The 27707-nt window shown below is 50.3% G+C and overlaps 1 protein-coding gene across 5 annotated transcripts in view; it reads left to right on the top strand.

The window, feature by feature from the left end:
- AMPdeam (AMP deaminase) overlaps positions 1 to 27707 on the top strand; it is an 89594-nt gene that overhangs the window by 22505 nt on the left and 39382 nt on the right. For 3 of the 5 annotated variants that reach the window (XM_089548528.1, XM_089548524.1, XM_089548529.1), the window contains exon 2: positions 19378 to 19633. In XM_089548528.1, coding sequence (XP_089404654.1) covers positions 19378 to 19633 — 256 coding nt within the window. Of the gene's footprint in view, positions 1 to 19377; positions 19634 to 25926; positions 26278 to 27707 lie in introns of those variants that run through there. The other 2 variants (XM_089548533.1, XM_089548532.1) reach the window with 2 other exon arrangements.

Raw genomic sequence — 27707 nt, 5'->3', positions numbered from 1 at the left:
TTTTTTCCTCACTGCGAAATATGCATTGTATTTAAGCCCTTGTTTCTTCACTGATTGTAAAAGTGTTACCTGTCTGCTTGTTTGATTGTAAATTCAGTTGCTTGCCTATCTTCTTTTTACCTTCATTTCCTGCTTTTTCGACTTTGTTTGAGTCGTCTCCCCCCCAACTGTAATGCCTCACGGCGCTGTGGGTACTGTGATAAATAAATAAATAAAAAACGTCCCGTAACCCCCTGTGATTTGAGCATCCGCCTCGCAGGCGGGAGGTGCTGGGTTCGATCCCCAGTGCAGCCGTGTAACCCACCGGTTTCATAACGGGCACAAGCTGTCCCCTGGCCTGGTGCGGTGTGCAGTGCGCTCTAAACTGGATACTTGTCCCCGCTGGGGCTGTGTTAATGGCTGCGGAAGTGCGTTAATTGTGTACAGTTCCCCAAGAGACTAATGCCAGAAGCCGCCCGAGACATACTAGACTCCACTGATACATGATAGGATTCCGGCACCCACAGGCGGGCAAACGGAGCTAAAACATTGTAACTTTCCGGCGAACGCCTCCCACCTATCCCCCTGCGATGTGGAGCGTCCACTCGGCTACTTTTGATGGAAGACAGAAGACCAACAATGCAACGCTGTACGCTACAGGCGATTCCACACATCGGCTTGGAAGTGACTGAACAACGACAGATTCCGAGTGTTCGTACCTTCGATGGTGCAGAGACAAACGTAATGGCTGTCATCGAGAATTCCGAGGGGCCCCGAACTGAGCGGCGATCAGTGTCACAATCACTCTTGGGAGTTTTTAGAGAACACTGCCCTTATGGAACAGTGGTAGAGCCACAATCATTTAAATCAGTGACCCAGGCGGAGCAATTGCCGGCAGGTCACTTTAAGCAATTCCCAACGAATTCAATATTTGAGCGATTTTTCGCTTGGGGACCCTTTTTTCCTGAAGGGCGTTTCCCCAGGGGACATTTTTTCTGGGAATGTTTATTCTGGGGACGTTTTTTCCGGGGACGTATCTTCCGGGGACGTTTTTTCCTACACCCTTATGGGAGTTTAACGTCTCAAAGCAACTCAGGCTATGAGGGACGCCGCAGTGAAGGGCTCCGGAAATTTCGTCCGCCTGGGGTTCTTTAACATCCTCTGGCATCGCCCAGTACACACGGGTCTCTAGAATTTCGCCTCCATCGAAATTCGACCACCGCGGCCGGGATCGAACCCGTGTCTTTCGGGTCAGCAGCCGAGCGCCTTAACCACTGAGCCACAGCGTCTCGAGCTCTATAGTACGTAGCATTCCTCGGTCGTGTCTGCGCTCGCATGTGGTTGCACTGTTTGGTCTCTTCGAGTGTGATAGTTTTCGTTTGTCTGGTTAGCTCGTATAAAATTCCTGTTAATATGATTGTGGCAGTTGGTTTGGTTCGCAACGACTTTCCAAAGGCATGTAGGAATTTTTGTACAATGCGTCACAGTTGTTAGAAAATGTGAAATCAGAACATGGGCTCTAATCTAATAAGCATATGCATCAGCAGCGCGAACACAATCAGGAAAAAGACGCAGATAGCATCTTCTTCTGCCGGGCAACCAACTAGCCCGGGAGGTCGTGCTATCAGTAAGCAGCAGCCGGGATCGCAGTTTTTTTTTTGACACTGCAGTAACCCACAATAACATGTAATAATAGCTTTGATGACCGAAATTCTACTCTGTTGTTCAAGCAGCTGAACACTTTGGCAGGCAGGTGTTCCGCATGCATGTGGGAAGTGGTGGCGAAGATATACTGTGCATAGGGCAACAAATACGTTGACAAACTTTCCTTTACCTGCTACTGCACTGTGAAGTGTCCCTTTTGTTTCTGCTTAGTGTCACACATGTTAGGCTGTAATATAGATGCAGTATTCAGATTATTTGTTCTCTTCTGGAGTGACTGGGGATAAGATTGTACGTTGCTGTCCTGCTGCCATGTTAGAAATCACTCGTCGCTGATCTTTGCGGACAGCTTTCGACCTGGACTCATGGAGTGCGCCTTTTTTAAAGAAAAAGAAGCGGGAGGAGTCTTTTGTTCATGCCGTGGGGTTGAAATGGCCATGTTCTACACCAGACGGCAATAGAAAGATCAAAACGGGCGTACATTATGCGAGGGAAAAAAAATTGCGTTTTTATTTAATTTCAGGTTTCAGCAGTTGCGCCTGAGCAATGCTGGCCATCAAAGGGTCATGGGTCCGTTTCTAGACGTCTGTGTCGAACGAAGTGTTGTGAAGCTCACTTTGCTGTAGAAATAATCGCTGTTGCTACTGAATGAAGCCCACTAGATTCTTTTTAAACAAAGACATCGCTTCTAGCTGTAGCGCAGTCTAGGGAAAAAATGCTGCAAGTTCGCTATGTGCAGCAGCGTTGCTAGTTTGGGAGAGCAAGCTGCCGGGCTAGTTGGTGATGCATTTTTCGAAAGAAGTTAGCGCAAAAAACGGACAAGGGACAGAAAGAAAGGACACATAAGACATTCACGAGCGCTCGTCAATGTCTTATGTGTCTTTTCTTTCTGTCCCTTGTCCGTTTTTTGCGCTAACTTCTTTCGAAAAATTACTAGTTTGTTCTAGTAACGTTGATGTGCAGCGTTGTGCATGTACAGCCTTTGTCAAAAGTTTAGAGCCCATGGGGTTTGCTTCTAAGCACTATTGTGACACTCCTGCAGCACTTGTGAAAGTCCTACGCTTCGGAGGGAGCAGGACCACAAATCTTCTTACCTTCAGGAGATTTGGGACGTTGAGGTCGCATTACGAGCAAAGCAATGCAGCCCAGAAGCAAACCCCCTGGGCTCTAAACTTTTGACAAAGGCTGTACAGTCTTCGGCAGTTATTTTTGCGTTGCGTCGCTGGTCAGTTAGCTGGCATTTTTCCAGAAGCTGGAACTTGTCCCCTTGTGCTTCAATGCTTTTCGTTCACCTCCTTTGCTTGATCGCATAGAAACAATTTTTTTTTTTTTTCCGCGCTCCCTCATCCCGCAAACTTTTGTCCACGACTGTACGCTGAATTGGTTGCGCTCATAACGTCCGAAAGAGTCGGCCGCGTCGGGCTGCTCGGTGCGTTCCCGCCCGAGGGCAACAACAACGTGGTGGGGAAACTGCGTCGCACGCCTCGTCCTCCGGAAATTTCGGCGTTAACGGCGTGGTCGCTATCATTCCGCCGTGTTTCGCCACGAATCGGGAGAGGAGGAGGAGGCCGCGGAAAATAACGCGCCGCGGATTCGAAACGGGAGGAGCGGTGCGTGTAGATATCGCCTGGTTCCGCCTGGATATTTCTTGACTTGGGCCAGCTGCTTGGGCAAAGGGAACGCAGCTGAGGCGCGCGCTGCTTTCAGTTCTCTCCCGAAACTCATGGTGAAAAATTCAGGGGGCACTTTGGCTCTCTAAAGTGCTGCAAGGCGAAAGCGTTTCCTGGCGCACTATTTGTTCTTATTTATTTATTATTGTTCACATTTTTTTGTTTTTCTTATTTTTATTGTTTTTATTTTTATATCTTATTTTTATTTTGTTTTTATTTTTGTTCATATTCTTATTTTTATTTTGTATTTTGTATTTTTCCTTTCCTTATTCCTTTTGTTTTATTTATGAAACCCATGCATTCACTAGATGCGCCTTTATTCATGCTCGAACCTTGAGCCTTCGTGGCGGAGTGTTAGCGTCTCCGCTTCAAATCCCAAAGGCTCTGGTTCGCATCCCACCCTCGGCGCAGCTTCTTTTTAAAGGGCAACTGCAGCACTTTTTTTGAGAATTTCGCGATATTCAGGTTTGGTTTATGGGGTTTAACGTCCCAAAGCGACTAAGGCTATGAGAGACGCCGTAGTGGAGGGTTCCGGAAATTTCGACCACCTGGGGTTCTTTAACGTGCACTGACATCGCACAGTACACGGGCCTCTAGAATTTCTCCTCCAAAGAAATTCTAGCCGCCGCGGCCGGGATCGAACCCGCGTCTTTTGGGTCAGCAGCCGAGCACCATAACCGCTGAGCCACCGCGGCGACTGCGATATTCAAGGATTCAAATCTATATAGGCTGTAGGTAAAGCATACCAAGTGTTTTTGCACTAGCATTTGAAATTCAAGGATTCAAATCTATATAGGCTGTAGGTAAAGCATACCAAGTGTTTTTGCACTAGCATTTGAAATGTCGTAATCGACGATTAAATGTTGTGCTTGTGCTCAATGCACTGGAGGTGTGCAAGAAAGTTCAGCGTGACGTCACGGAAGGTATGATTTCCAATTACCGCTGTCGTCAGCCACACCCTGCCCTGACTCGTTAGACGCTGCCAAACAACTCTCGGCAGGGTTTGCCTTCGGTGGCATTGCTTTTATCCTTAAAAGCAGGCGTTTGCGCGTTGGAAATGTATACCGATACCTTCGATGACGTCATCATGCCCCCCCCCCCACTTGGCGTTGTGCGCGGCAGAGAAGCTTGAAGGGCGTCCGGATTTTAATCAGCGACTACTTCACTATTTCAAGCGCTAGCCCAAAAAGACTTCGCATGCTTTACCTGTAAGTTTCACACATTCGGCCCTCTTAAGCTCGTTGATTTCTAAAACCTATGCAGTTTCCCTTTAAGCAGTGACGCCGAAAGGCGGACAAATCAGCCGACACAGCTGCTGACAGCGTCTGCTAACGACAGTATGAGGCATTAAAGGCTTTCGCCTTAAAACGAGCCCCGTAGCGAATTCGAGCCAAAGGACAAGCTAGAAAACGCACAAGTGGTTAGGCTCGCGCAACCTGATTTCGTTTGCCCTGTGGTGAAACTTAGTTGCGGGTGCAGCGCTTGCGTGCTTTTCGCTCGCTCGGCCTTCACCTTGAGTGCTCTGTTTTGTTTCCGTCCTTAATTAGGCGTGCAGAGGCGGGCAGGAGTTAACGCAACATGCTCCTCTGTTCCCGTACGAAGACCAGTCCTCTTGCCGAAACGTTGGCTGACGGACTGCGGCTCCCCTCCCAACCCTTATCCGTTATGTTTTGCGTCCTCGGTTGTAAGTACGTACAGTTATGGACAGAAGTTTGACAGATTCGCAGGGAAAAAAAATTATTGCGGCGCGGTCAGGCAAAGCTCGCCAATGAAATGCATACAAGTATGAAGAGACCTGCGTGCTTTATCCGGTAGACGAATTCTACCTCACTGGATAGCGAAGAAATCATTTTTTTTCCCCGCAGACTTCTGCCCATGAGTGTAGTACATTCACGCCTGCCTTAGCAGAAAGCGAGCGTTTTTAAGGCGAAAGCCTTTAATGCCTCATACTGTCGTTAGCAGACGCGTCGGCAGGAATGTCGACAGACGCGTCGGCAGCCGTGTCGACAGACGCATCGGCAGATTTGTCCGCCTTTCGGCGTCACTGCTTAGAAAGAAACTGCGCCGTGGGTAGGAATCGAACCAGGGCCTTTGGCATTTGAAGAGGAGACGCTACCACTCCGCCACGAAGGCTCAAGGTTCCAGCATGAATAAAGCCGCATCTAGTGAATGCATGGGTTTCATAAATAAAATAAAAGAAATAAAGTGAAGGAAAGGAAAATAAAAATAAGAAAATAAGCAAAAATAAAATAGGATATTAAAATAAAAATAAAAAGCAATAAAAACAAGATAGGAGCAAAAATAAAAATATGAAAAATAAAAAGTAAATACAAACAAACAGTGCGCCAGGAAACGCTTTCGCCTTGCAGCACTTTAGAGAGCCAAAGTGCCCGCTGAATTATTCTTCAACTGCGGAGATTTTCCTCATCACGCGCACTCTGACTTGTTGGTGTGATTGACCAAGCTGCGCGAAAGCAGCGCTTAGGTGCCGGAGTTGCGCGTGCACCACTGTTACGGCTCGAGGTAGCGTGGCCGGTTGTTGCATCACCATGACGATGACCCCACGCTCGGCTCGGTGCCAACGACCTTCGGGAAGCAACCGACGACAGCAACCCTCGTCTGAAAAAAGCCCGGAACAAATCAGAGGAAGCCAGCGCAGCTGCGGCTGCGACGTCATCATGCCACACCTGTGTTCGATGGACGCGAGCTGTCAACAGTAAGGTTGCCTCGCAGTGCGACAGAAGATGTGGACTTACGTTTCCTCCTCCTGTACGAGCCCCCATGGTGATGCAACAACTGGCCACGCTACCCGAGCCGTAACAACTGGTGGCAGCGGTGGGATACTGCTACCTCGAGTTACGACAACCACAGCGTCTTTTTTGAGGACCCCTGTTGCCAACCGAAGGTCGCGATCCAAACGCGTCCGCCGAAACCGGGGCATGCGAAATCCGCGTTGCGTAACTCTCGTCCGCAGAGTGCGACTGGGTCTTGCAGGCCTCGACATTGTTGCCTTCCTCGGTCCGCCTCGTCACGTGAATAGTATATGCCAAGTTTGTCCTTTGACCGTGCCGCGCGACTTCGTTACACCGAAGTAGCTGCAAAACGCCGGGTGGAAATGCATCTGCGGTTTTTTGCTGTCCGGTGCACGAAGCAGTAGTGTAGTATGTCTGAACGAACTCAAGATGCAAGACGGGCGCTGGCTGCTGCGGGCCGTTGGAACCAGCAGGTGCGTTTCGTACTTTGCTCGCGGTAGTGGCGTCCCGAAATCCCGCAGCTCTTGTGTAGATTGTCATCTCGGTCGTAACATTTTCAGCTTACCATTTTGCGTCTTCATTTCCGCCCATCTACAACGAACTCGCTTCAGCTGTTACTTTGGCCGCTAGTGCACTTAAAGCAGTAGAGGAAGCAAATTTTTGCTGGCGTGTTTTGTTTACTTGCGTGGATTGGAGTCACAATGTGGAACTCATTTACGCCAGCTCAGTAATTTATAACTGACTGTATTTTTCTCGTGCCGTTTTCTCGTCTCGTGTCGTGACGTCCCAGACGGTATCGGGCCACTTGAGGCACAAAACTGCGATATAATCGCTGCCTGTTCACTTTTTCTCATTCCAACTCTTGGGCAGGCGTGAATCAAAACGAAGAAAGCAGCGACCATACTGCAGTTCTTATATACCTCGCGTTACCTGAATGCGCCTTTTACGTCACACTGTCCCGCCGAGCTGGGTCGTGCAGCCCACCCGCCCTATACTCCGGCAAGGTTGTCCGCTTACAAAGAAATCCTGCAGCACTACAGGCTTGCAAGTTCCCGCCAGCAGATGAAACGCTCTACAAACAACAGGCCAAAGCCTGGCGTAAACTTCAAACTAACACCTATCCAAATCCCCAATTGTGTAGCTTCTATTCGGAAGGACTCAGACAAATGCAAAAATTGTGATAGCAAAGCCGATCTAAATCATGTGATGTGGAACTGCCCGCAGTCCCTACCCGCGAGTCACTTCATTACCGACTCTGCTCATTGGGAGGCTCTAATGCTCAGCCCCGACCCGGGGACACAGATCAAGCTCCTCCAGCTGGCTGAAGACGCCGCCGCCGCTGCCCAAGGGATAGCGGCCGTCGTTTAAGCAAGGGGGGGGGGGGGGGGGCGACTTTGGGTCGCTCCTCTATATCTGTTGGTAATAAAGTTTCACCACCACCACGTTACTGCCATAGTTTGGCTGTTGAAACCAAAACCGAAACAACTTAGCTATAAGATGTTTACCGCTTGTTGGCGCAATGGACGCGGCTGCCTGTTTTCTACGGAGCTGCGCATCATTCTAAGGGGAGGAAAGACAACTAAAATACATGCAAGCGTCTCCTCCGTGCCCCCAAGTCTCGCGTAGTGGACGAAGCCGCGCGTTGATGCGGCTGCACTGCGGTTCGGGATCGCTTTCGCTCCCACATACATGCCCGCATAGCTCTGGGCCGGAAACCGGCGGCGCCTCTCCGCTGTCTGGCTTGGCCTGTCGTTTTACGACGCCGCGATATTTTGCTGGCATTTTCTCGCCGCTCTCTCTCTCTCTCGTTGCTATATATAGAGGGCGCATGTTTCTATAAATACGAGGCATAGCGCTAAGAACGATTTACCGGGGGTTCTCCGCCTCGTCAGTGTGCGTGGTGGCTCTCCCTTTCCTTGCGTTAAGCTTTTAGTACCCCTCTTTTGCTGTTCAACTTCCGTTCTCAGCCGACGTCCCTTCGCCACTGTTTCATGTGCGCGTTTCTTTTGCATCTAAGCTAGGCACACAGTATCTCTTGGCCTGCCATATTCTGTCGTGATATACAGGGCGCAATGAATGTCTTTATTTGGAAAAACATGGTCACCCGTTACGCATATGTCTGTGCGTGTTTACATTTTGCCTCTTGCTACGTAGCGCTTGAGTTTAATGCTCTTATAACTGAGTGGCGAAGACGAGCCCTGTTGAAGAATTGTATAATTAGCGGATTTCGTTGTTATACACACGAGGCGTGCGGTAGAGCAGTACTGGCTGTCCTTATCCCTTTTTCTGCACGGCTAGTCCTTGTGGGCCACTCAGTGCTATAGTGGCCGCTGCCTCCGGCAGTGTGGTTACATCGGCAGCCCTTGATTCGATCCCACTGCAGCGCATCCTGTTTGACTCTGTAGGGCCGACTGCGCGCTGCTCCGTAATAGCATGACTCTTTGTAGGCGCTTAGCTTGTGCGCACCTATAACCTTCCTGCCGCTACTTCGCAAGCAATCTCCTCAGCAGAGGAGAGATACCGTGCTATGGTAGCCGTCCATTGCTACGGGCGTCTGGACGTAACACTGTTCAGCACGCTGTGCTTGCATAAGATTGAGGCGTGGCACCTTCCATGCTCGTACAGGCTTTGCACGCGGGCTAGCCGAAGCACGCAGCGAAAAAGACTTCGGAGGTCATTTACCGCTTCCTGTAAGTGACTGGCACCGTGCGTCCGGACGTCAGTCGCCCATATTAAGTGGGGGACAACCGTTCGGGTGTGCCGTGTTGTGCATCGTAGAAAGATGCAGTGTCGAGTCGTGACTGTGAAGGCCTGTCGCACCGTCGGTCTGACTGCGTCGCCACCGACAGGCCGCTCGAAATCGTTCGTGTTGCGCATGTCGGTTTTTTTTTTGTTTTTTTTTGAGTCAGCGTATTTTCAGAAACGCGACTATCCGGGCCACGTTTCTTCCGTGGGCATTTTGTATATTGTAGTTTTATTTCGTTTACTTAATTTTTTTTTTTCACCCCTGGTAGCGAAACAGACCGCAAGAGGCGCGTCTGCATCTCTATAATGTTGTTCTCGCCCGACTGGAGGGAAAGAGTGCGAAACACAGCGCCACTGACGAAGCAAAGAGCGAGGTGGGAATGCGACGCGCCCGGACCCGTTTGCGCATTCCTCCGCAAATAGTCGCCCGATGTTTACGGCCGTGTAGGCGGCCACCGCGCCCGCAATTTGCGGAGAGCAGCGGCGACTTCGTATCTCAGCCGTCGTCTTTTGGGAGGATTGTTCTCCTCTTGCGCGAGAAGAGAAATTCGAGGGCGCGGCCGCCTGGCTTCGCGGGCGCGGTGCGTCGTTAAGGGGGACGTTATTCCCTGGCTGCCTTCCAGACGCTCCTCCCGCGCGACTACGTTCGTCCTCACGTGACCCTTCTGCGTGACGGCCCGCTCTGTCGAGGTCGTTGTTCGCAGCTGTTTTGCTTGGGGTGGGAGAACAACACGACGCCCAGACATGGCGCCCCCCCCCCCCCCCCCCCCCTTCCTAAACTTTGATCGCGTCCTTATTGTGCCTTCGCTCTGCAGTTAGAAATCGCTCTTCAGGTCTCGGAGTTTTTGTTTCGTTTTTTTGTCGGTTCACGTCAGTTCAGACCTACGGGGCTCGTAGTGTCGGTACGCATTGAAACTGGAACGAATAGTGTAAATGATGGAAACAGCTTTTACGCGTTTTTTGTGAAGACAAGTTCGAAAAGTACGTTTTAGAAGCGAGTGGTCAGAACACAGGTATACTTCTCGGGCGTCAGTTGCTGGCTCCATTTATATGAGCGCTACCAACTGCGCCTTCTAAGGCTGATGCTATATACGGTGGGACTAAGAAAAAGAATTGGAAAAAAAAATGCCACCAAGTATAATCGGCTTAATCCAACATGAAATAGAAAAATAAAAATTAATAAAAAGAATTTCGCATAGCAGAAAATAAAAGAAAAATAAAAATAGAAAAATTATTTGTACTTTGGGGCCGAAGCCATTGGAACGGCTGTTCAGGGGAGTTATTGATATGGAGGTAAATAACCGGTTCTTTTTGTGGGATGGCTTAGCTGATGAAAATTAGGAGATGTAACAAGGCTGTGAGAAGGATCGGGAGGGAAAAATGTCCAAGGCTGCTGTGGATTTAAAATGGCCGCCGAGTGCATTTGCAGAGCACCAAAGGCTGCGGAGGGGCTGCACATTCGTATGGATGAGAACTGCAGCAAATGGGATGGAGAATGAAAAGAAATGAGATACCTGCTTTGGTGGAGAGTTCCTTGATAGGACTTTTCAAAGCTGCATTGCTTTAGAAAATGATGAGCGACAAACAGCATTTCGTGCACCTAACAAAAACGAGCGTTCATTGTCATCTCTGCTGGAAAAAAAAAATGCAACTTCTTGCTCAGTAGCCAGATTTGTACCCGAATTGGAAGTCGAAATATGGCGCCCAATTTTTATTCCCCGAATTAAAAAAGATAAAGCCTGAAATGTCCAACAATGACGCACAGGACGAGTCTTTACGCGCTGCGGCGTAAAGCGACGTCTAGCGGCAGCGCCTGGTTCGAGATTGCGCATGTCTCATGCTCAGACGATACTGCCGCAGAAGTCGCTCTCTATGTTTCGGAGTGCAGACGGCACGGAGTTGGAGCGCTCTATACAGGTCTGGGGACGACTGTACGAGCAAACGAGGCAGAGGCCGACGCGTGAGGCGTGACCGAGGTGAAGTGGGAGACGTCATCAGCCGCGCTGTTGGCGGGAGGGCCACAGAGAGGGAACAGGGCGACCTCATGCAGTCGCCGCATTGTTCTGCTTCGTGCAGACCAGTCGTCACTGCCGCCGCGCACCTGTGAGTCACCTCGGCTGGAAACAACGAGCCACTCGGCACAAGCGAGTTCTCCCTGCCGGGATTGCGCTTCGATGGAGCATTTCAGCGACAGCTGCCACGCGTTGTCTACTTCGTGTCTGTTTTTCAAGCGCTACAAGTTTCGTCGTGTCTTTTTAGAGCGCAGCTCTTTGGCGTCCGTTCCTGGGTTTCGCGTCGTCGTCGGCGTCGGCCTCGTAACCAGCTCCGCCCCCAATGTCACGCTTTTCAATTGGTCGAAATGCTCGTGACGTCACAGTGCGCGAATTTCAAACGGGGCCAATTGTACTTTGGCTAGTAACCATGCAACCAATCAAAGGGATCGTATAGTGATGCTGCAACTAAGTTGGACTGAGTTTAGTTAATTGCTTAATTAATCAATTAGCCTAATTAATATAGAGGAGAATGAAGAGGTCAGAAGAAAAGAAAAGAAAAGAAAGACGCGCGCCGCAGCGACAACAGCGTCCGCGGAAGGAGACGCTGCTGAAAAAAAAAACATAACTATACGGAGCCGCGTTCCCTCCACCACCACGCACTTCCCCACTCAGTAAGACGTTGCTCGTTTCATATACGTTGTGTCGAACATCCTAGACAGTTCCAACAATTGACAGGTTAATGACAGAACACGATGGATAGAAATACAATTATATAAATATGAAATAGCCTAATTAACCTTTCTAGTTAGACCGCATAAATCAATAAAACCGAGAACGAAATTGGTCGAGTTGGGGAATCGAACTAGGGTCTCCGGAGTGCGATACGAGCACGCTAGCCACTCCGTAATGCCAGCTGAATGGTTTGGAATGAACAAAGGCGCGTCTAGCTAATACGGCGTCTTCGTTCACTCCCATCTTCCCCCTTTCCCTTACGGCGAGGTGCAGGTGTCCACCCAGATATGCGAGAGAGATACATTTCCCTTCCTCAAAAAATAAATTTACCGTCCAGCAAGGCGTACAGCCGAATTGGCGATGGCGTTCTGTGGACTCCCTGGCAGCGTTGCAAGACGCTGTCGCGTTCCACTCTTACAGGCGAAGCTTAACATGTTAACCACACATCAGTAACACACGCAGACAGCCAATGGACGCGTCATTCGCTGGAAGCACTTGATTCATCATTCACAACCACATTCGTGACAGAATGCTGTACTAAGGCTTTCGCCTTGCACCACTTTAGTCGCCAAAGTGACTCCTAATTTTTGTTTGTGTCGGCATCGGCGGCGCTGTTTGGCACGTCACATGAAGTTGGCGAGCTGTGCGCCGCAAAGTTGCCCAACGGCTTGCTGGTAGTAGCTGCCTACTTCGCCCCTACCGCACTCACGAAAGACGTCGTGCACTTCCTGCAACTCGCATTAACCGTCCATCGATCCACACCGATGTTAGTAGTGGGGGACTTTAATGTTGACATAAAGACAAACAGCAATTTCTTAACACTTATGCGGGAGAACATCCCGTTCCTCTCGCTCGTAACGCGTCCCACGGCTGTGACAACCTCGCGAGGCACTTGTATAGATCTCGTCTTTGAGAATCAAGCATTGGTGTACCAAGTCGAACATATATCAGTCTATTTCTCCGACCACAAAGCTTCCTTCATGACTGTCAAGAACTGTTAGTGGAGTCTTTGTTAAAGGAATACGTGTGAAAAAAAAAAAAAATTCTGTGATAGCGCATACATGTGTTGCTCGATTTCTTTGCCTCAATCTATCGAAAAGGTGAAACAGCTTATTTGCTGCGCTCAAATTTCGCATTAGGAACTAACGTAATCGTCGGTAATTTTTTGATTTCTGGAAGGATTCTGTTAGCCGCCAGAGCTGCGCACACACTTCGTTCCTCCGTGGGATTTATTCGTATTGAACGAAGTAAAACATAATCATGACGCGGAAGATTTTCAAGAGCGTGTATTTCTGCAGCCGCTCTGGAACGTGGGTGTTTGTGAGGAGTTTACTTTGCGACAGGTTCTCTGAAATCTGCAGGTTTGATTTCTGTGTGAGCGGAAATAAGAATGGTTTTCAGCAGCCTACATCCGCGAATCGTGTGCGCCGGCGAAAAAAAAAGAAGCCTTAGACGCAAACCCCCGAGCGCGGAAAGACGCGCGGCGTATCTTCCGTCGGTCGATTCCCTTCTGGGAAATTCTACCCGCGTCCTACTGGAAGCCGGCTTGTCTGAAATAGAATTTTTTTTTCCCTCCCGACTGCATTCCTTTGAATTTTTGCGTGGGAAGGTCATCGCTCTCCCTTTATGATTGTTCGCGCTGACGCTTGATAAAGCTAGGCGCGCAAGCTTGGTACAGTTTCCCATGCAGGGTTTGAAATTACTCCGGGAATACAGCGTCATTATCAAGAAATCATACTCACCAAAACTTGTCGCACACATTTACAATGGCTGACCTGTGAAGAGCGGAACAGTTCTGCAGCGCCGTGGTACCCGTCGTGCGTCGCGCACCAAAGCTATGCTCAAGGTGTGCGCTGTTAGGCGAGTTGGTAGTTTTGGGAGCATGATGTAAACTGCACTTAGAGATGAGACTGCGCCAACTTGCGGTGGGTCTTTATCGGCTTCCAGGCACGCTGTCAACCATCGGAGAACAGAAAAAAAAAAAAATCGTTTCTGAAAGGTGTGACATTTTTTTTATGCGGGATATATTTATGATAGTAATGCTCTTCCTCGGTGATCGTCTCCGCGCTGCGTTGCGTGATCACCGTGCCGAGAAGCCGTGAAGATTGCGCAGTCTGGCGTCGTGTCGGAGTTGAAATGCATTACACGCGTTTAGGCTCCGTCCCTCAGCGCATCGCCTTCGCTGCGTGTTCTCTATCACGTGATTGATAAGTTCTCTATCACGTGATTGATAAGGTTCATTGTCACGTATCCTTTAGAAAAGCCTGCCCGATCACTTAGTTGAAGTCTAAGGTTGTCTAATTCTATTTGTGATTACCTTAGTAAATACCTTGTAGGCAACGGACAGCAAGCTGATCAGTATACCTCGTAGGCAACGGACAGTAAGCTGATCGGTCTGTAATTTTTCAAGTTCTTGACATCTCCTGAACTAAGATCATTTTAGCGTCCTTCCTAGCTTCTTGTACGATTGAGGTCACACGGCATTCACACGGCACTCTTAAAAAAATTTAGCACTGAACCTGTATTTGTATGTTTTGCCCTCTCCTGTAAAAATCCCAAGATGGGATTGACAGTATTCCGAAATAAATAAATAATAAATAAAATACATATACAGGGTGGCTAGTTTTTCTTGCACAGTCTATCCGTACTTCTAAAAGATCTTCTGCTACCTGATCCCCACCAGCTGCTTTCCCCTTTTGCATTGCTCCTAAGGTTGTTTTCTTATTCTGTTCTAATTATATTCCTTTGTAGTTGGTGCAGTAGTAAGTACTGGTACCGACTATTACGGGTTAACGTTTCTAATTTCCCGCCTTTGATGACGTCACACCGTTTCGACCAATCGCGAGTTGTCACACTTTTTTGGCGACGCAGGGTTTTCCCGTCGATGAGCCATCTAATGGTTTCGCATTAATAAGGGTCGGCAGGTTCGCACTTGGTCCTCCGGCAGAGTCGCGCGAATTATGCCGGCGGTGTCGTGTTCGCAAACTTGGCCGTCGGCAACTGCCTGCGATGGGTGACCAAGAGTTGCGCGCCGGCCGAGCGTCTCGTAATGGCAGATCGAAGGCTTCGTAGGGGGAGGGGTACTTGCAGGCTCACTGGGGAAGAGTGGGAGGATGTGGGCGAGGATGGTAGAGTGGTATACCGAGGCTGCGTCGTTACAACACGCGCGCACTTGAGCGAGGAAGGGGTCGAAGAGCGGCCTTGTGAACGTGTCGATACCCGATCGCTTTATTTTCAGAAACAGGCGCAACGGAATGCGCGCGTTAGTGCTGAGAAAAATGCGCCGCTACCGGGTGGTGGCTCCGAAATGCGAGCGAGCTACCGGTTATACAGGCGCAGCTTTCCGAAAGCAGTAGCCGATCGAGGGCGTCGCTGCTGTGACGGCCGCCGTTACGCCGTACACCTGCCTTCCTCGCATACCGTCAGGTGCGGCTAACGCCTCGAGCATGTGGGTCAATCGCCTCCTTTTTTTCATTTCGCCCCTGTGTGCGTGTAACGCTGTCCGGCACGCACAGGGACCGCCGCAATCCAGTTGCACACCGCGGGGGGATGCGAACAAGTTTCGATCGCGCTGGTGGGGCGGGCCTACGTGAGCGCGCTAGACGTAGTGTTGGCTAGACAGACAGTTGGCGCGGCCCAGACAAGCAGGGATTGTCCGCAGCCGTCGTCTTCGGAGTTCCGCGTGAGTCTCTCCCTCAGCTGCTGCGACCGCGGACGGATGTCGTTGAGGCGCGCCAGAGTAGCTTTAAGTGAGCCTTCGAGAAGAAAAGTGCTCCTTTTGTTTCGTGTCTTCGTCTTCAGCGCGCGTTCCGAGTGGTTTCCTGCAGGGCGCGATTGGGCTTCGGCGCACCCGACCGTGCAGGCGAGGAGTGATCGATCGCTGACGCCCACTGATGAACACGCAGCTGCATGTCGGGCGTCATTTCGCTGTGCTTGTGACGGCAGAGAGCCCGCGCGGTGACGCTTCGCACTCTGCTTCGAGAGTCGCCGCGGTTTCGCCTGCCTGCCTCGTCGGGCTTTGAGTGAAGCTGGAGTTCTCGGGCAGACGTTTCGGATAGGTTGTCGGTCTTACAGTTGGCCACTCTGGCTGCCTCGATCGAACAGGCGCGTGCCCTTCGGCAGACAAAACTTTCACGAGGCACGCAGAAGAAACACGAGCGGTCGTCTCGCACACGCGGCGCTAGTCGGTCGAGGTTCTTGACGCGAACGGCAAGAGCGGCCCCTCTGATGGCTGGTGTTTGTTTACGAGTTTAAAGTCTGTCGAATGGCTCGAGTACCTTGCTGTGCTGCGTGCGCATGTTTCTCTTGTTGCGAAAGCAACACTACGCGAGTCGCCGAGCCATTTCGCGGAGCTGAGGCAAGGCCATACTGCGCATGCGCGAGGAGCAGTGACGTCACTCGGCGCACAGTTGGCGCGCCGCCGCCGTCGCTGCTCGGGTGACTCAGAGGTGCCGCCGCCGTGCTCACCAGTTGCGCTTGCGCAGTAGCAGCGCATAGCTAGCGTGCCGGGGCCGCTGCCGCGCGCTCTCCATCGCCCCTCTCTCTCTCTCTCTCTCTCTCTCCTCGTTGCTTTCGCAATCCTCCAGGTTTGGTTTGGTTTTGGTTATGGGGTTTAACATCCCAAAGCGACTAATGCTATGAGAGACGCCGTAGTGGAGGGCTCCGGAAATTTTGACGGGCCTCTAGAATTTCTCCAAAGAAATTCAACCGCCGCGGCCGGGATCGAACCCGCGTCTTTCGGGTCAGCAGCCGATCCTCCAGGTTTAAAAAAAAAATTGGCAGTGGTTTAGCTCTGGTTAAAACTGGTTAATCCTCCAGGTTTAACCAGAGCTAAACCACTGCCAGTTTTTTTTTTTTTTTCTGCGGTGGGGGGCTGCTTACATGCTATACGCACTAAGCAAGCGGAAAAGTGACGAAAAAGTGTCCAGTCGCGAAGCGGCTCCGAAGAGTGATTTGCCGTCAGCGTAGTGACCATCGTTTTTATTTAGCCTTGCCCTATTTATGTGGTTATGTTGCTTATTTTCGGAGCTAATTTAAGTTTGTAACGAGTAGCTTTCTTTTGTGTTCGTTTCAAAGCTCCATTCCCTTCTGTAATGTTGTGCAACGGTGCTCAAACGCGCAGCGAAATGATGGCAGGTAAAAAGCGTCTTAACAATCGTGAAAATTTTGTACGTCCGAAGTGGTGTCCTCCTTGGATAAAAAAGTGGATAAAAAGAAGAAAAGTCGCATTTTTCTTCCCGCTTCCAATGGACGCTGACTCAATAACGCGCGTGGAACTTAAAATCAGGTCCGTACAAAACATACAGTGTAAAACTATAGAGAACCATCTAACGCTCTGTAAGTGCTCGTTATATTCATCTTTTATTTCGCTGTTCATAACTGCGGGCTCAACGCCCTTGTCGTGAAGTTCTTTATTTTTTATTTTGTTAAAAACAATCTGCTCTTGTTCAAAACCATATCAGGGTGGATACATGTGCGAAATACACGTGCGCAAATGCAAAATAGCGTGAACAGGTTATCTGGGGTGTTTTTCCAGTGGTGTTACCGATACCTGTGCAACTGCGTCGTTATTGTGGCTGTTTCAGTTAACTACAGTTCGTGGGAAATGTAAATATTTAAAACAGTTATTTACAGAAGTTGGCGGTGCTATTGGTTTATGGGGATTTAACTGCTTTATATTGTAATGCCTTCTAGTCAGATCGAAAAATAACTTGAATTTCGTTTACTGTAGGAAACCTACTTTGTCTCAGCAACTCAGCTACAGAAACGCGGTCACTCTGATATCAGTGTCGTGTGCAGAGATACGCGGCGCGCGAGCATCAAGGGTGTTGGTCTCGAGGATACCGTACCCCCGAAGAGTGTTGCTGGGGGAAAACTACACTGAAGCATGTACAGCTGAACGCAGACGTTGTGGTACGCACGGGGCCGCGTGTCCACAGCTTTCTGCGGATCGTTTAGCGTTGTTACACTGTAACGAAAGGTCTGCAGTGTGAACTGAAATTTAACCGTCATCAGCATGACTACGCCCACTGCAGGGCAAAAGCCTCTCCCGTATGCCTCCTATCAACCTGTGCTGTGCCAGCTGCGGCCACCGTGTCCCTGCAAACTTCTTACTCTCATCCGCCCACCTAACTTTCTGCCGCCCCCTGCAACGCTTGCCTTCTCTTGAAATCCACTCCGTTGCCCTTAAGGGCTGTCTTAAAGACCACTAAAGACCGTATTCTGCCTTCGCATTACATGCCCTGCCCAAGCCCATTTCTTCCTCTTGATTTCGACTAGGATGCCATTAACCCGTGTTTGTCCCCTCACCCACTATCCGGTCTCTTTATAACGTTACACCTATCATTTCACTTTCCATATCTCGCCGCGTGGTCCTCAAACTAAGTTGAACCGTTTTCATTATTCTCCGTGCTTATGCCTCATAGGTGAGTATTGGGAAGATACAGCTGTTGTATACTTCTCTCTTGAGGGATATTGGTAAACTGCCATTCATGACTTGAGAGAACCTGCCAAATGCACTCCACCCCATTCTTATTCTTCTAGTTATTTCCCTGTCGTGATCCGGAACTGCGGTCACTACCTGCCCTAAGTAGACTTACTCCCTTACTACTTCCAGCACCTCTGGTGTTCCCTTGCGAAACTGTTGAACTCTACTTTGGTTTTCTGCATGTTCATTTGAAGCCCTACAGTTCTGCTCGGCCTGTCTAACTCTCTAACTCAATGATCATGCTTTGTAGCTCATGTTGTAAGTGACTTAGCTGTGCAGCTGTTATAGATATCTTTCAGTATTTTTACGCAAGGCTCTTATAAACACTGATTCCGCAATGCCTGCATGACTGCTGTGGTTTCGACGGAATTAAATGCTTTCTCGTAAACTATGAAGGCTGTATATAAGGATTGGTTATATTCTGCACTTTTTGCTATCATTTGATAGTGTGAATATGGTCTGTTGTCGAGTATCATTTGCAAAAGCCTGTCTGATCATTTGGTTGATTGAAGTCTAAGGTTGTCTTGACTCTATTTGCGATTGCCTTAGTAAATACCTTATAGACAGCGGACAGTAAGCTGATCGGTCAGTAATTTTTCAAGTCCTTAGCGTCTCCTTCCTCATGGATTCAGATAATGTGAGCGTTCTTCTGGTACGCTCGAGGTCACAAGACATTGCGTATACAGAATGGCTAGTTTTTCTAGCACAATCCTCCGTCCATCGACAGATCTGCTGTTACCTGATCCTCACCAGTTGCTTTACCCCTTTGCATTGCTCCTAAGGCTTTCTTGTGTTCACCTTCGGTTACTGGCGGGATGTCCAGTTGCTGTGTATTCTGCCTGTCTCATTTACGTACTGATTACTTTGGCTACTATATAGATTTGTGTAGAACTCTTCGGCTACTTTAACTGTCTTGACCAAGCTGCTAATGACATTGCCCTCTTTGTCTCTTAATGCATACATCTGATTTTCATCGTTCTCTCCTTTTTGGGGAAGCCATTCTAGGCAAATCCACCAGAGTGAGATGTACGCGTAGGCCCCCAGCACTGTATAGCTGACTATCCAGAGCCCTAATTTTGACGAAAATATGTCCAATATTCGACTCGACCGGTCGGCAGAACGTCTAGAACGCACCGACTTAAAAAGATAAAGAAGAAAGTTAATGCAACTGGGGTCATTTTGTCAACTGCCTCTCGTATGCACCTACGTTTTCTGTCCTAAAGGGATCCTACCTTCACTGGTTTGCCGTTACCTGCTGACGGAACGGCGGGGTGCGTGAAATGATTCCGACGAGCGTGGTGTGCCCTATTCGAGGGAACATGTTGACAAATGCTGTTCTTGATGTCTGGGCGCAGGCAGCGAGTCGCCGCCGGTGTGCGGCGGGCTGCCGGAGCCGCACTTCGATCTTCCGGAGATCCTGGAGCCCGTGGGCGGCGGCGGGTCGGGGGCGGGCGACGAGTGCTACCAGGCGGCCGCCGAGACCATCATCTCGCACTGCCGCGAGAAGGCCAAGGTCATGGGCAACGAGATATCGGCGCCCTACGAGGTGCCCCACTTCCCCATCGAGCTGTACGAGTCCCGCAAGGCCATGCAGCAGCAGCTGTCCACCAGGTACGCTCCTTCCCCGGTTGGACGGCTTGGGAACTATAAATGCACTGGAGTTGAGCCTCTCTTCTTGTTCGGGGCCTCTTCCTCCTCGAGACGAATGCTTGCCACTTAGGAGGGCGTGGTGGAGAAGTGTCTAGGTGGCTTTGGGTGGAGGCGCCTCTCTCACTCACTACCGCCGGCGTTGCGTTGTGATCCCCGGGGCTCGTACGCTATCGCTGCAGAGTGTCAAGGGGAAAAGCGAGATAGTGCAGGTGATTTCGTGCGCTGACGGAGCGTTCGAGATAACGCGGGGCACCTCGGCCTTTCTGTGCGACAGCAGGCGACGCGCCTCTTAGCAGAGAAAAGGGTCAGAAGCACGGCGCTTTTGCTTTGCCCGCTGCTCGAAACACATCTTGAGGTTTGCGCCCATTTATACTCTAGCGCGCTGAGCTGGGCGCCGTTGCGCGGTGCGGATTCAGAACGCGAAACTGTGCGGCGATAAGGAAGCCCGTGAATTGGGATTCCTTATCCCCGCTTGAATTGGTCGTTTTAGAGGAAGCTATCTCACTTCTCGGTGGACACCTCAGCCTTGCCGTGAGGGAAGGGGGGAAGGGTGGTAGTGAAAGAAGAGTGAAAGGGGTGCCGTAGTGGAGGGCTCCGGGATAATTTCGACCACCTGGGGATCTTTTAACAACCCGCCGCGGGGGCTCAGTGGTTAAGGCGCTCGTCTAATTAGCCGGAGTACACGGCTTCGAACCCGACCGTGGCGGCCGCGTTTCGATGGAGGCGACACGCAAAAGGTGCCCGTGTGCTGTGCGATGTCATTGCTCGTTAAAGATCCCCAGGTGTCCGAAATTATTCCAGAGACGACCACTAGGGCACCTCTTTCTCTCTTCCTTCTTTCACTGCCGCCCTCCTCTCTTCCCTTGCGGCGCGGTTCAGGTGTCCATCGAGATATGTGAGACAGATACTGCGCCATTTCCTTTCTTTGAAAACCAATTTTTATCTTTAACGTGCACTATCGCGCAGCACACGGGCGCCTTTGCGTTTTCTCCTCCATTGAAACGCGGCCGCCGTGGCCGGGTTCGAACTCGGGTACTCCGACTCAGGCCGAGCGCCCTAAACTCTGAGCTACCGCGGCGGGTATGAAATCCTATAAAGCGCCACCCAGAGCTGCCTCAGAAATTAGTCGTAGCTTAGAGAGTGAAGCTGAGTCGCGTTTTACATCGTGGTTTCCAGTCTCTGAGGATAACTTGAGCTTTCTCATACTTCGAAGTAGCTGAAGGACTCGCGTCGCGATGTGTCGTTTTCGCAGGAAAGAAAAGTAAAAAAAAAAAACAAAACAAAAAGTTGCCATGTCCACGGCCGTCCTAAATAACACTTTTGGGGCAGCTGCACCCGTAAGGGAAGCACATATAGGCATGTCCGATCGTTCAGACGAGAAGTATATTATTAGTGAATCAGGCCTGGAAGTCCATGTATTCGCTGTCTTCTTTTCTCTTGTCCGGATCTTCTTCCTTTTCTTTCTTCTGCGAGCCCGACTTGAATACGCCCCGCCGTGGTGGCTCGGTGGTTACAGCACTCGGCTGCTGGCCCGAAAGACTCGGGTTCGATCCCGGCTGCGGCGGTCGAATTTCGATGGAGGCGAAATTCCAGAGACCCGTGTACTGCGCTATGTCAGTGCACGTTAAAAGAACCCCAGGTGGTCTAAATTTCCGGAGCCCTTCACTACGGCGTCCCTCGTAGCCCGAGTCGCTTCGGGACGTTAAACCCGAATAAACCAACCAAACCGACCTGGATACGTTGTATCTTAAACAAGGTGCACCAAACATCAGACAACTACTGATGTTAGCTTCGTAAATTGTCCCGCTTTAAAAGACGCACTCCAGCGACCCGCTGTCGGCCAATGGCGAGCGGCGCACAAGAGGCGTGTGTGGGCGACGCCGAGAAATCGCCTTGTCTCGATCCGCGCCTTATCTTGAGTCGACACTTGACACTTGAGTCCGCGGAGCGTGTTGCCGGGTGTCTCGTGGCCGTTGTGATATGGCAGCCCGCCTTATTCGTGCCACACTGCCCGCTGAGAAACGAAGCGTTGTTTAGCAAGCCTTTTGCTGTGTCGCCGATACGCGTCGATACGAGGCGGGTGGCGAAAGCCGCTGTAGTCCGCCGAAAGCTTGGTGACGTCACGCCACGTGGTGACGTGACGTCACCAAACCACTTAAAAAGAAAAAAAAAGAAAAAAAAAGAACGGCTGAGCATGGTGGCGGTTGCCACCGCCCCGTTTCAAAGGGGGCGCTCCTATCCATCCATCCATCCATACGTCACGGGGGGAAAAGCTGCTGAGAAAATCGAGTGCCGCCAAGCAATACCTCGCGCAAAAAGACCGCGCAATATGCAACGCATTCTTGGCTTAACCAAGCTAAGCCTGGGCAAATTTTTTTTGTTTTTTGTTTGCGTGAAGAAGAGGATGAGAGAGGGGGCGACTAGAAAGGAAGTGAGGTGAAATACTTCGCTAAGGAATACATAAAGTGCGCGACAACAGGCAATGGGAATTTTATTCGCTCTGCTCCCACTGCCGGGTGGCGCGCGAATTCGCACCAGAAAGCTCCTCCGGGATGTATTACCTGAAGAGATGCAAGGCGCTACAGGCACTTTTCTCGCCGACGCGTAACCTAACACAGACACGCTATAAGGGAGAGCACGAACTTCGCTAGCACATCATGGGCGCCTAAATATCGCAGGCGCCGACTGCTCGACAAGCGAAAAGACGCTCGAAGCGCGCTTGCGTTAAGCGCTATAGGTTTGTACAGTCACCCGCAGGTACGGCCACGCTGTGTTATTTCACTTCCGGGGGAGAGAGAGAGAGAGAAAACACTTTGTTGGCAGCTTTTGTTTCGATCTAGATGAGGCCCGTCATTTGCCGCCTTTGCCTTGCAGAGAGGGAGCTGTAATAATTCGAGGTGCTCTTGAAACCTCTAGGATTTGCTTTTGATAGTGTGTGTTGTATATAGCTTGCGTTTGGTCACCCGAAGCGCTTCGCGCTTCTTCACGTTAAGCGACCGCTGCGAGTCTGTGCTGCGTAGTCTTAAGAAGGGAAATGGAAATTTTAAGGCGGAAGCCTTTAATGCCTCATCGTTGTAAGCAGGAGTTGTCGACAGAAAATGTCACGCTTTTCAATTGGTCGAAATGCTCGTGACGTCACAGTGCGCGAATTTCAAATGGGGCCAATTGTACTTTGGCTAGTAACCGTGCAACCAATCAAAGGGATCGTATAGTGATGCTCCAACTAAGTGGGACTGAGTTTAGTTAATTGCTTAATTAATCAATTACCCTAATTAAGATAGAGGAGAATGAAGAGGTCAGAAGACAGAGGAAAAGAAAAGAAAGACGCGCGTCGCAGCGACAACAGCGTCCGCGGAAGGAGACGCTGCTGAAAAAAACAGATAAGTACGAAGCCGCGTTCGCTCCACCACCACGCACTACCACACTCAGTTCGACGTTGCTCGTTTCATATACGTTGTGTCGAACATCCTAGACAGTTCCAACATTTGAGAGGTGAATGACAGAACACGATGGATAGAAATACAATGATATAAATATGAAATAGCCTAATTAACCTTTCTAGTTAGACCGCATAAATCAATAAAACCGAGAACGAAATTGGTCGAGTTGGGGAATCGAACCAGGGTCTCCGGAGTGCGATACGAGCACGCTAGCCACTCCGTAATGCCAGCTGAATGGTTTCGAATGAACAAAGGCGCGTCTAGCTAATACGGCGTCTTCGTTCACTCCCATCTTCCCCCTTTCCCTTACGGCGAGGTGCAGGTGTCCACCCAGATATGCGAGAGAGAGATACATTTCCTTTCCTCAAAAAATAAATTTACCGTCCAGCAAGGCGTACAGCCGAATTGGCGATGGCGTTCTGTGGACTCCCTGGCAGCGTTGCAAGACGCTGTCGCGTTCCACTCTTACAGGCGAAGCTTAACATGTTAACCACACATCAGTAACACACGCAGACAGCCAATGGACGCGTTATTCGCTGGTAGCACTTGAATCATCATTCACAACCACATTCGTGGCAGAATGCTGTACTCAGGCTTTCGCCTTGCACCACTTTAGTCGCCAAAGTGACTCCTAATTTTTAAATTGGTTTTGGGGAAATGAACTGACTCACTTCTCGATGGACACCTCAACCGCGCCGTGGGGAAGAGAGGAAGAAGGGAGAGAGGTACCTATACTCCCTTTCATACATAGTGTGCAAGGCTAGGTAGGGAAGTAGTCCCCCGGAAAAGAATGGCTGGCGGTTTTAAACACTAAATGTGCGAAAGCACGGTTTCTTACAGATGGACTCCACTGCCACATACACCTCAAAGCGCGATGGAGGTGTCCACTGACCCAGGAAGCAAGTTATGCGCCTTTCCTTTTCTCGAAATCAAGGGGTGAAAGCCTTCCGCTGGTTTTGAGAAAAGGAAAGGCTCATAACTGCCTCAGTCGGTAGGTCGACGCCTCCGCATCGATTTAAGGGTCCACTGACCCAGTTGTTTACTGGGTTCACACCTGGCGGACACCGTCGAAACCCAGGGATTGCAGCTAGAAGTGCTTTCGCACTGAGGAAGGCGTGTTACTCCGCTCTTTGTGGTCGAGTGGTCTAAGGAACGAGAAAGCGACAGCATGTCGTCAGCAGTAAGAGCGCATTTAATCAGGCTTACGGCAAATGTATCATGAAATAAGCCAGCGGGTAAAACATTTTTCGCTCACAACAACGAACGCATGTTGGCAGCGCAAACAAGAAAATTGGTTCTGTGGAAACCGCATTGGAATAATGCGAAAGCATTGACGCCTCCTCAGCATTCGTCGCCTCTCTTTGCTCTTAATTGCCTCTCTTTGCTAATGAATGCCTCTTTTAAGGCGGAAGCCATTAATGCCTCATCTTTGTAAGCAGGAGTTGTCGACAGAAATGTCACACTTTTCAACAGGTCGAAACGGTCGTAACGTCACAGTGCGCGAATTTCAAACGGGGCCAATTGTACTTCGGCTAGTAACCATGCAACCAATTAAAGGGATCGTATACTGATGCTCCACGTAAGTGGAAGTGTGTTCATTTAATTGCTTAATTAACCAATTAGCCTAGTTCACCTTTCTAGTCAGACCAGATAAATAAGTAAAACCGAGTAGAAAGTTGGCCGAGTTGGGGAATCAAACCAGGATCTCCGGAGTGCGAGGCGAGCACGCTAACCACTCCGCCATGCTGGCTCGATGGTTTGGAATGAACAAAGGCGCGTCTGGTGAATACAGTGTCTCCGTTCACTCCCATCTTCCTCCCTTCCCGTTACGGCGAGGTTCAGGTGTCCACCGAGATATGCGAGACAGATACATTTCCTTTCCTCAAAAACCAATTTACCGACGAGCAAGGCGCAGAGCCGAACGGGCGATGGCGTTCTGTGGACACCCTCGCAGCGTTGCAAGACGCAGTCGCGTTCCACTCTTAGAGGCGAAGCTTATCTTAACCACACATCAGTGACACAAGCAGCAACACCGCGCTTAAGGCTTTCGCCTCACCGCAGTTTAGATCAACAAAGCGCCCCCTGAATTTTTTTATATCGCACACACAATTGTCCATTTAATTGGCTTATCGATCACTTATCAGTTACTTATCGATCACTTATCAATTACTTATTATCAGCTCTTAGTCACTTATCAGTCACTCATCGACCAGTTATCGATCTCTCATCGATTGCGTAATCATATGACACAAAATCTGTGCAATTCGTCTAATTCCACCGCGCTTCATTCAAATTTCGCGCCGCGTGTTGGCTCCGCCCACTTTTCCGGTCACGTGGGCCAGTCACATGGTACCACACTTTCGTCGATTCATATTTCGCGCCACTCCCGGCCCGACCACGCCCACTTTTGGACACTCTTTTTTCTCTAATTATTGAACTAATGATCTGATCGGCACCAAAATTTATGCGCCGCATGCTCACGTCATCCTCCTTCGATTATAACCACTTTTGAGACGATATCTCTCTATAGTTTCCCACAATCGCTGTGGACACGGTTTTCATGACAGAAAGCCGCCGACATAGCCTAGTAATACTTTCGGATTAATAATTTCGACCACCTAGGGATCTTTATCGTGCACTGACTGTAGCACTGACATCGCGCAGCGTACGGGCGCCTTTTGCGTTACGCCTGAGTTACGCGTGTTGTACCGTGGGAAGGACGAAGAGAGGAATTATAGTCACGAAAGAAAGGCGCGGTTAGTCTCGCGCCCGAACTAAGGCATGGAGGGACCACTGTGGTAAGGCCTCTGTCGCGTGACTCGCTCTGGAAGTCTAGGAAGGGAGTGTGGGAGAGGGCGTACGGAGCCGCTACGGCGTTCTCTTTGTGCGCGTCGCGCGCGAGGACGCGGCCCGAGACAAGGCCCGGCGCGCAGCAGCTCGAGTTTCTGGCATGTGTACCGTCGTCGTCTTTCGCCTTTCCCGCGGGAAAACACGGCGCGCTGGCGCAGCATTCTCCCGCCGGTGCAGCTCCGATGCGGCTGCCGCCACAATGCATTGCGTGCGCGGGTGGCGTGCTGAATCGAGAGAAAAGATTGACGAGTGGCCGCCAATAAACACGTGCCGTCTCTGTTTTTTCTCCGAATGCTGCAGGGAGAAAGGCAACAGGTAAGTCGCAGCTTCTCTCGCTCTTCCTCTCGTCTCTGTAGTGCACCGAGTGCTCGCGTTATATCTGGCATGCGCTTCCAGTGCGTGACCAGTGTGCGCCCGCTTTCACGCATTCGTGCGTGTATTAGCTTGCCAAGCTGCGCGGCCCGGAATGATGTCAAGGGGCGAGCTTTTGTTCTCGTTATTTCGAATGTTCTTTGTTACTGTGTACCCCTGTTATATATCGGCAAGAGTCATATGCTTTTCAGCGCTGTCGTGAGAAAAGTCGAGGCACAGCGAAATGCCTCGAAGGAAATGATTTTGGTGCGACGAGATTCTACGGTGGCTGGCGTGCGTCGCTGCCTTCCGGTAACTTTTGTGCTGTCTGCCCAGTCGCCTACAGGATCGCAGATTTTTAAAAAGATCATGATTATGATGCTGGGATGTGCAAAATTACCTAAGATGCTGTCTGGCATGCACTGCGTAACTCGATCGTGATAATGCGCGTGTGAGCCCCCCCCCCCCCCTCCCTTCTACCATATGTAGTTACTCATGTAACTTTTGTCATTGTTTGTTAGAGGTATACGATGTCGAACACACTTTTTTAAAGCGAAAGCTTTACTGGCCTAGTCCAAGGTCATCGGCGCCGCAATTTGATCAAGTGGAGGAGCTGTGGGGGTGTGGCAGCCACGGGACATACACGTCACTCGCCGCAGCTGCAACCACGCGCCAACACCCCTCCATGCCAACACCGTGCCGACCGCTATGCCTGCCGCCGCCTTGGCTGCTGTGGCCACGCGACTAACCACGTGACTCGCCGTTAGCTAGAAAAAGGAGCCGGCGCCGCTCTTTCCTCTCAAAAATATATATCTGTGGCATCCGGTTTGCAGCCTTCGGGCTGCGGCCGTGTATCTGTATTTTTCAGCCAGCGTCCGTTCCGGCGGACGCGGTTGTTGCGACGCGCGTCTTTACTCTGTCTTTCACTCTGTCCTCTTATCTATTCTATCTGCACGTGGCAGCGGTGGTGGCTCGGCTTGAGCCAGTTGGCAGGCCCGTGCACTTTCCTTTTCATCCTTCTCTCTGTCGCAACCAACCAACCAACCTTCCTCTCACATCTTTGAACTCTCCTCTGTCTGCACGTGGCAGCGAGTGTGGTTCAGCCCGAGCCAGCGGGCAGGCTCGTGCACTTCCCTTTCATCCTTCCTACAGTCGCAACAACAAGGACAACGCAGCGAGCTATGGAAAGAAAAAGGATAAGAGTAAAGTTAAGAGACCGGAAGCGGCCAGAGTGGGTGAGGGAACAAACCCGGGTCAGTGACATCGTAGGCGAAATCAAGAGAAGGAAATGGGCTTGGGCAGGGCATGTAATGCGAATGCAAGATAACCACTCTGAAAGGGTGTTCGAGGTTCCCTATAATATGCTTGCATTATGTAGAGTACAGGCCACCGAG

This window comes from Amblyomma mixtum, chromosome 6 (assembly GCF_055824585.1).
Source record: "Amblyomma mixtum isolate Tamu chromosome 6, ASM5582458v1, whole genome shotgun sequence".
In the NCBI taxonomy this organism is placed as follows: domain Eukaryota; kingdom Metazoa; phylum Arthropoda; class Arachnida; order Ixodida; family Ixodidae; genus Amblyomma; species Amblyomma mixtum.
The sequence above is the reverse complement of the archived record's forward strand: the minus strand, read 5'-3'. Positions and strand labels throughout refer to the sequence as shown.